The sequence below is a fragment of the Lathamus discolor genome, chromosome 1, assembly GCF_037157495.1.
Source record: "Lathamus discolor isolate bLatDis1 chromosome 1, bLatDis1.hap1, whole genome shotgun sequence".
Lineage (NCBI taxonomy): Eukaryota > Metazoa > Chordata > Aves > Psittaciformes > Psittacidae > Lathamus > Lathamus discolor.
The window spans coordinates 89,237,684-89,247,037 of record NC_088884.1 but is presented as its reverse complement, the minus strand read 5'-3'; the positions used below and the strand labels follow the sequence as shown (position 1 = coordinate 89,247,037).

Below are 9,354 nucleotides of genomic sequence, written 5' to 3'. Positions count from 1 at the left end.
GCTTGTTGCAGTATATTAAAGTAAAAACATAAAACTATTGAACCCCTTTGCTCTGCTAAGATGGGTTAAAACAGTGTTAGCTATTTGATTCCATTGACAGAGAGAGCATTTAGCCTTATAAATGATATAAAACAAAAACGGTGCTGTGTGAAAAATAGTCAATATCTTAACATTTGAATGCTTAAATACTGATTACTATCACATAACTGAATTCTTAAATATTTACACAGTAAATTAATGCCAGTATTAGTTACCTCTTTACTGGAGGACTGGGCACCTGCAGATACAATTCTGTTGGAGAATTAACGTGAGGTCTGTAGTTAACTTCCGAATTGACCTGGTCTTTCCTCAAGTCTGGGGGTAGAAAAAAATTCTTTCGAAATCAGCAGAAATACAGTCCAATTCCTTCTTTGTAATTCCTCAGACGTTACAAAAGCAAAACATAACAGGGTAACTAATTCCTTTCAAGAGCTGACATTGGTCAAAATAACCATTTTGAAGACAGTCTGTCACAGAAGGTCAAATCTTACATTCACCCAAAATAATCTGAAGGAAATGAGGAAATTTTTTGTTGTTTGGTGGGGTTTGTGTTTCTTTTTTTGTTATCAGAATATAGGCAATTACCGCAATTTAGAAGTCCTGTATTCATGTTTCCAAGATCATCTTAACATTTTATATAATTAAAAGCAGATTTTGAAAAGCAGCTTTTTATGAAAGCATGTTTATTCAAACATCCAAAGTAACTTAAATTACAAAATAAAAACTATTTACTATTTCTGAAATTTCACATCATGTAATTATAATTAAATGGAATGAATACTGCAGGGATTAGGGGGTGGATTTTTTTGTTGTTGTTGTTGTTTGTGGGTTGGGTTTGTGCTTAGGTTTTGTTGGGTGTTTTTTGGTTTTTTTTTGTTTATTGAATAAATGCATTCTCTGAAACCAGTTAAAACCAAACCTACAGCAAACTGTAAATTTCATAGAGATGCTGAGCAGACAGACAGCACACTCAGTCGTGTGCTCTAAACACATAGTATGAGTGTGCCTGGGCCAGTACTATTACACTCACACTCCAGAAGCTCCTTTTATTCACAGACAAAGAATCATTCTTTAAAAACGCACAATTTCTGAACAATGCAGCTTCTAGTTAACAGTAAATAAAAGGAAGCACTGAAGTATCCATGTCAACAACACATAGAATAAAACTCTCTTGGCAAGTGACAAGCAATGGTCTATTTGGAGACAAATATTGCAAGCAATGACTGGGCATTTATAATGAGCCACCTGCTCTGAAGCTATTCAAAGAAGTCCTATTTTATGTATATCTAGACTAGATTCAGATAACTACTTAGCCTATTTCAAAAACCAGAAAATAAAAAACGCAGCATGCATTGTCCAATTTTTAGTAGAATAATCCTGTATTCAGTATTTAGACAGTTTCCAATGGGGTCAATTTTTAGTAGAATAATCCTGTATTCAGTATTTAGACAGTTTCCAATGGGGTAACACATGCTGTTCCACACTGTCATCAACACAACCTAAATTTTGTACCTGTTCTTAAGTTATGTAATCTTAGCAAGACAAAATATTTTAATTTACTTATTTCCTCAAGTTTAAATAAAGTCTTGTAACTTTTGACTCGTGAACATACAAGTCAAAACCCCAACAACAGAAAAGAACTAAACTAAAAACTCTGGGTGATGCTGCTGAGCAATACTTGCTTTGAGGGTCAGTATCTGCTCTATCTTTAATTGACGAAAGACCAAAGATACTAAATCTTTAACAAACAACACAGGCTAGAGGCTAACACAGCACATAGCACAAGAGACAAAGCCCCCACATGGCTTTCCTTTGAGCCTTTAAATGAGGAGGGGAAAAAAAAAAAGTTAAAAAATTTTGCTATCCCAGCATGATAAACAATACCACAACCTTAGAAAGAATACTTATGGGAAAATATTGCTACTGAATGAGCCTGTATGAAACTGGCAAGGGACAAGCAATTCATCTGAAAGAAAGTTCAAAACCACTCCAGTGGCCCATGGCATCAGAGCTAACTAACATCAAGGTAATATTTCAAACTGAAAATGTTACATTCTGCTACAGATTTTAATGATGTGTAAATCGCTTTACTGAAGGAAAAAAAAAAAAAAGGCACAGGCTCTGACACATTATTTCCTGTGATTATTTCCAATTCAGTATTTAATTTCTATCCCAAAGTTATGATACAGTCCTAGGAATGAATCAGTTAAATAATTTGCTACAGTAACAGTGTTTGAAGCTAGTGTTTTTAACCTTCAGACTCTTGATTATTAGAGGAGAGTATATCTACAGAGAAATCACAAATACATCACCCATACAACTGTGCCTTAATTCACCAAACTGCCTGATGCAAAGAGAACAGATACTAATTTTATCCTTACTCCAAGCCAAGCTCCTAAGGAGGAGCTCCCAACAGGCAGCAGCACAAGCTGGTCCAGAGGCGGCAGCAAAGGTCTCTGTCTCAGAAAAGGTCAGCTGTCTCTGGTGTAACCACAGCACACATTCAGCCAAAGCTGCTCAGCGATACCAGGTGGTTTGTGCCTCCAGAATTCCAGCTAACTTAAAAATAGATGTGTTATTTTCTCTTCTGCTGACAGGATATCCATGCATGGTTAAAACCAGATGCAGATGCTATAGGGAATTTTGGCTCTAGGTTCATTGCAAACCTAAATATGGGCCGCACAAGCACTACGCTCAGCTGGTGACTGATATCCTTATCAATGGGTCATAAGAAGTTTACCAATAAATATAGCGTAACTGTTTCCTGAACTACAAACCAATCTGCTCTGAAGATTCATGAACATCTATTTTCACATCTCAATAGCCAATCTAGATTTTCAAAAGATTAACATCCATTCTATAGGCAACAGGTAGGCCAGAGAAGTTCTCCTCTAATATCTTCATTTACACATACAGCACATTTCTAAACATCTGCAAAGCTCAGTGTTACAGGGAGCAAAAAAAACAGGATGAACCCCCACCCCAGTATTAAATTTCCTTCTAATATGTTTTAGCCCTATGTTTCCTGTCCTTTTGATTACCTGATAATTATTTTTTCCCCTAAGTTTCCAATAAAAAAGACAAGGTGTACTACTTAGAAGTATTTACAATAGAAGAAGTACTGTGGCAAATTCCTCTCTCTGAACCAAGACATTTTTCTGTATTCAGTTGACATGACAAACTTACTGGAAGCTTTGGAAATGTGGAAACACAATGCCAGCCAAGAGTCATAGAATAGTTAGGGTTGGAAAGAACCTTAAGATCATCTAGTTCCAAACCCCCTGCTATGGGCAGGGACACCTCACACTAAACCATGTCACCCAAGGCTCTGTCCAACCCGGTGTTGAACACTGCCAGGGATGGAGCATTCACAACTTCCTTGGGCAACCCATTCCAGTGCCTCATCATCCTTACAAGAAAATAAACACATTATAACTTGCCCAAAATAGAATATTATATCGGAAAAAAAAAACCAAAAAACAACCAACCAAAACAAACCAAAACACAGAAAATAACACCAAACCAGTGACCATCTTTAGAAAAAAAAAAATAATAAAAAAATCCTTATGTTCAAGAAACTGTTCTTTTGGAGCAATATTCAGTTGCAAAACATTTCTTATCTATTCATCATTGTTTTTTTTCCATGACTTTAAACATCTGGAGAAAACTAAAATATGAGTTTCACTTGGGCTTTTTGTGGGTTTTGTTGATTCTAGATTTCAGGTGGAGTTGTCTCATGCTATTCAACTGAATAATTATTAATGGAAAAAAGTCTGGGTTTGTAATATTACAAAACCAATTTTGCATTTATTTTCAAGGTGAAGCAGTTTTAATTTAAGGTATTGATTCCAAGTATATCTTCCTTTGAGACCACTGAAAAGGCAGCTTTTAATACTGCATCTTAAATAGGAGGCCAACAAGCACGTGGCCAATTTTAATCACAGTGCTTATTGCACTGACAAGTTAGCTCAAGAATGAAGTGCTCTGAGCTTTGGGGAGGTGGGTTGAATCTAGCAAACAGGGCTCCTAGGATTTAATTCCCCCTCCTCCCCTCTTAACCTTCCCAAAAGTAATGCTTTTTATTGAGTGGCAATTTCATTAAGGCCTCTGTGCCTTAGGAATTGGGGAGGGTTGTCATGAAAACCACCAAAATCACTTCATGACTGAAAATGATTCTTAGTAACTAGCACAGAAACTGCTCTGAAAATCCATTTAAAAGTTCTATGGCCCTTCGCAACTTCCAATTAGTCATCTTTCTTCAACTTGAAGATGTGAGGTTCAAAGTTTTGCTCTCTCACTGTTTATGCCACATGTTCTTTATAAACAAATTAAAAAAATAACCTCAACAGGTTCAAACTTCAAAAACACTACCTCATTAATATAAATTGAAGCTATTATATCTGCTTACTGAATATCCAAGTTTCCCTGTGAAAATCTGATCACACAAATTAGGGATTGGCCTTGCAGGACATTTGTTTCATTACTACAGTTATTTACTATTTATTACCAGAGAAAGAAGCAGTCATTTGATCTGCATAACCACTGTGTGATCCAATGTTACTATCTTTATAATGCTCTAACAATAAGTTTTATTCCTCAACAGCTGAACTGACTTATGTAGCTCCAGTTAAAAGCAATGAAACAATAAGGCACTGTTATACAAATGGTGGGCATAATTTGGATTTCGACATTATTTCTGTAGGAAACTTTCCCATACAAAAAAACCACTCAGAGATATTTTTTCAAGTTGCCCTGAGAAGCTAACAAAGATTTCTTACATTCTTTTTCTCTCTCAGAAAGGATTAGGCATTTCTGTCTTATTTTCTGGAAGGCTGTCTGGTATTTACCTATCAATTAATGTTTTGTTCATAATATTCAGAGACATATAAGGTACAACTAATTCCTGTAAATGAGTACTATTTGCCCTTGGTAAAGTTGTCCTGACATTCAGACAACCAAAAAGCCCGAGTCTAAATACACCTGTAACCTTACACACTCATGAAATTTCTTCAAATTCTTCAGATATCTTTTCAGTCCATTAATCACCTTATTCCAAAATACGCTCATATGTGAGAACTTGACATCTAATTTAAATACATACCTTTTTGTTACAAAACTATTTGAAAGTTAGTTACTGAATTAGAGCAACTGAATAGATGGGATCTTATCATCAATGTTTTATGGTAACTCCAAGGATCACCTGGAATCACTACACATTTTCTTGAAGTAAATGGACAATGCATGTTGAAAGCTTTAAGTATACTGAAGTAAAATACATGGTTGTCTCCGGAGATTGCTCATTATTAAGCTCAAACATTGTCTGAACCTATTTTTCATTCCAACAGAATCCTTTATGCATTGGGTTTTTTTTTTCCTTCTTTTTGCTACCCAAGTGTGGTGTAAGCAGCATAAGTATAGTACAGAACTAAAGCAGAATCAATGTCATGCAAAGCCAGATCTTTGCAATATGAATTTTGTTGGTGGTTTTTTGGTTTTTTTTTTCGGGTTTTTTTGTCATTGTTATCAAAAAACACGAATACAAAATTAGTTCTCTCTCCACAACCAAAAAACAAATGCAGTAATTCCAGAAGAGGAGTGGTAGGACAAGCCCCCCTCCAATTTAAGTCTTAAAAGAAACTATATTATGCATTCTTTTCAAATAAGTATGGTATCTATAAAAATCAAAACATTTCCTGGGGAAGTGGCCTGATATTTATTGCACCTCTTTGTACAAGCCCCATTCCATTGTTCCAGCAACAGTTGATAATAATTTTGGCTGGCCCCATGCTGACCTGTAATATTTATATGCCTAGGCATTTATCAATTTTATAAAACCCCAGACATATTACTATGTAAAAGGAAAGAGATTTCCTTATTACAAGTGTTTCTTCCCGATACTGCTTCATATCTTAAAGAAAAACAAATGGTACCATAGTCCACCCAGACATCAAAAAAAACCCAAAAAAACAAAACAAAAAAAAATCTTCCTTAGTATTCACCCAGAAAGTTTGTGGAAATGCTTTTGAGAAAAACACAGGGAGGGAACAAAATTACTATCACACACAAGGAAGGACAAACTGCTCTACGGACCTAGAGAGAAAATACTTCGTAACAAAACACACCTGAAGAAGACCACTGTGGCAAGAAGACTCATTGTATTCTGATTATCTAACAATTTATATAAAAAAAGCTACAGCCTCCCAAAATGATACTTGTATTTTCCACACAAAAATACTGTATTAAAAACAGATCCAAGCACTGGGCGGGGGGGGGGGAACAAAAAAAACACTCAGCCTGTCACTTTGGTACTAGAAGTCACGTGAAACAACTGTTTGGGAGGCATGTCATGCTTTTACACGATTCAGCACACTGAACACTGCCACTGCTGTCCGAAAAGGAGATGCTAAGAACAGGTAAACTTTCAAAATGCATATTGATGACCTAGCACCCACATAGGGAACTGCTACTGCTGCTATCATCATAGCATTAACAATTCTCTTTACATGATGGTAGGGCACTGAAAAAAACAAAACTCCTTTATTTGGGAACCCATATATCATGGCAGATAGCTAGGAATCCATTTACACTGTACATTTACTCTGCAAGAAAGCCAAGAAACTGAATAAATTAAGGTGCTTCGTGGAACAGAACGCTTTAAATGCCCATAAAAAAAGTCACAGTTATTGAATTGCTGCTCTATCACATTTCCATCAAAATGGCCCAAGATGGGGTATGAACACTTTCCATCTTTACCAATCCGTCTTAACACAATGAAGAGGCTAAAAATGTGAATAAGAACAAAATTTTACATTACCTTATTTAGAAAAATTATGAATTACAAAAGGTAATCTGTTAATCTCTTTTGTGATATTAATAAGCTAGTATTTAAATTTTGTTAGATCTAAATTGGTTTTAGAAAACTTATACAAAGTATATTCCTTATACTCTTATACAAGTATAAGGAATAAGTACAAGTTACCTTATACAAGTATAAGGTATATTCCTTATACAAGTTAAACATCCTTACCATAAAAGTTTCTTCTCTGTTGAGTATGTAACACATCATCAGGTTTTTTGGTTGGCAAGTTCTGTTCACTGCAAAAGAAGCATACAATCAATTTGAAAGCTTAAATCAACGATGTATGATCACAAACTTTACTGCCTTAAGTGCATAAATGCATAAAAACTTTGCCTATGCGAAACTGACTCATTATCATCATCACATTTTTAACTAACGCATACAAACTTCACAGAAGATACACAGAACAGTAGGGGCGGCTCTTTAATACTTTAACACCACTCCCACATGTTAACAGGCTGTGCTGATACAGAGAAATTTAACATGACTTCAATACTTCAATAAGGACAGACAAAAAATATACAGTGCGAGGCTGGTGTTCTCAGTTCATTCTGGAGACAGGATACCCACTCATCCCAGCCTTATTCTAGATTACAACAGCAGGATACCTGAAATACAGCATCTAAAAAGCAAATTTTCTTGATGCAGGTAGTACATCAGCCTGCTTAATAAAAAGAGCTGGTTCCCAGAGTTGTTAACAACAGAAAAATGACATGTCACCTGTGAGAAAGAACCACCAACTGCACTTTTTCCCATTGTAAACTAAAGAATTTCATATAAAAATGTCATAAAGTGCTTATCAACTGAGATCACCAAGAAAGTGAGACAACTTGAATACCCCATTTTCTCTAGTGATTTTCAAACAGAACAGATACTACAGATCAATTTCAAATTTATTTGTAGGTTTTACTTAAAATTGTCGCTTTTATTGTGGCAAAAGATTACCACTCATGTGGTACTATATGGTTTCAAATTTATCATCAGTATCACCCACATCTGAAACAAATACATTTTTCAGCTTTAATAGTTCTATACCCTGAATATCTCAAAGTTAAACATATCTTATTAAGACAAGCTCAAGTCTCCTAAAAACGCGAACATCTCATCAGTATCAATATCCTAAGTATGTAACCTGTTAGATAGCATTCTATCTTGCCCATTTCCCTATTTTGACATTCTGTAATTCATTAATACTTTGTTGTGACAACAAACATCATTCTTGCAATTGTCACTTGTGTCTTTTATTCATAGAGATTTCCATTTTAAAACTTTTTATCAAACTCAAAGAGAACCAGAAAACTCCAGCAGCAAATCAAAGAGGAAAGAGGAAAAAGTGAAATCAGCAGATTTAGTATGTCTTGCTGGTTTACTTAAGTAAAAAGTATGCCTTACCAATCCAGATAGGGAGCTGACGAACACCCTGCAAATTCCTTCCTTCTCCAAGAGTAAAGCAGGGAAGAAGATACAGTGGCAATTTTTCAATTAAGATAAACAAAAGAAACTTTTGTTATTGAAAGTACAGAAAAACAAGAAAAATAGTGAAATAGGAAGAACTGGGAAAGAACCTATCAGAAAACAAAACACTCGAAATTTTTTTTCCACCTTCTAAAAGAGCTTTCAAGTAATTCCCTTGTATTTTCTGTTTTTATAAAACTAAGTATGAAAGGTTAGAGGGGAGCTTGTGGGTATTGCCAGTCAACTCTAATTATCACTCATACAAAAATCTTTCTGAAAATTCTAGGAAGTCATTTGTATTTTGATAAAGAAAGTTGATTTGGTTTAAAATTTTTAGAGAAGTCAGAGCCTTTTCATTTCCAGGTATATGCTGTTCTCTTTCAACACATCAGAAGCTATTTTAATAACTTCTATTATGTCCAAAATTTTGCTTAAATCTAGCAAATATGTGTGACTAGGTTTGGTCTCACAACTGTGCTTTTACATTTAATGGATATAAATAAGATTTGAAATAAGAATATATGACTTCTAGTAGGAATTAAGTTTCACATGCAGTTTAAGAAACCCAGTACAGGCAACCCCATGTGGAAGGTTGATAACTTCGTATTTCACAGCACCGCATAATTATTTAAGTTGGAAGGGACTTCTGCAAATCATCTAGTCCAACCCTCCTTGCTCAAGCTGGGTCAACTACAGCAGGCTGCCCAGGATCATGTCCAGTTGAGTTATGAGGCAGACACTCCACAACATCTCTAGGCAATACACTTGTTACTAGCATACATCAGTTCTTAGTATATTAATAAAATTTGGCTATTAACTAAGTTTTTGGACAGTTTTAGTAATTTTACACTTTTTTTTGAAAGATTTCTTTCAAACAGGTGAATAAATTATGAAATGATAAATATATATACCTGAGATGTTCTAGAAAACTGAATTTCAGAACAATGACTAGTATCTGTGTACCAGATTCACCTACTGCCATTACCATCTCCTTGTCAGGG

General features: G+C 35.1%; 1 protein-coding gene across 8 annotated transcripts in view; it reads right to left on the bottom strand.

Moving 5' to 3' along the window:
* The window catches only part of USP53 (ubiquitin specific peptidase 53), a 41,988-nt gene that overhangs the window by 4,327 nt on the left and 28,307 nt on the right, over positions 1–9,354 (bottom strand). For 4 of the 8 annotated variants that reach the window (XM_065685571.1, XM_065685593.1, XM_065685603.1 and 1 more), the window contains 3 exons: positions 8,291–8,335; positions 7,067–7,134; positions 255–354 (listed from right to left, as the gene is read on the bottom strand). In XM_065685571.1, coding sequence (XP_065541643.1) covers positions 255–354; positions 7,067–7,134; positions 8,291–8,335 — 213 coding nt within the window. The remainder of the gene's footprint in view (positions 1–254; positions 355–7,066; positions 7,135–8,290; positions 8,336–9,354) is intronic. The other 4 variants (XM_065685579.1, XM_065685610.1, XM_065685585.1 and 1 more) reach the window with 2 other exon arrangements.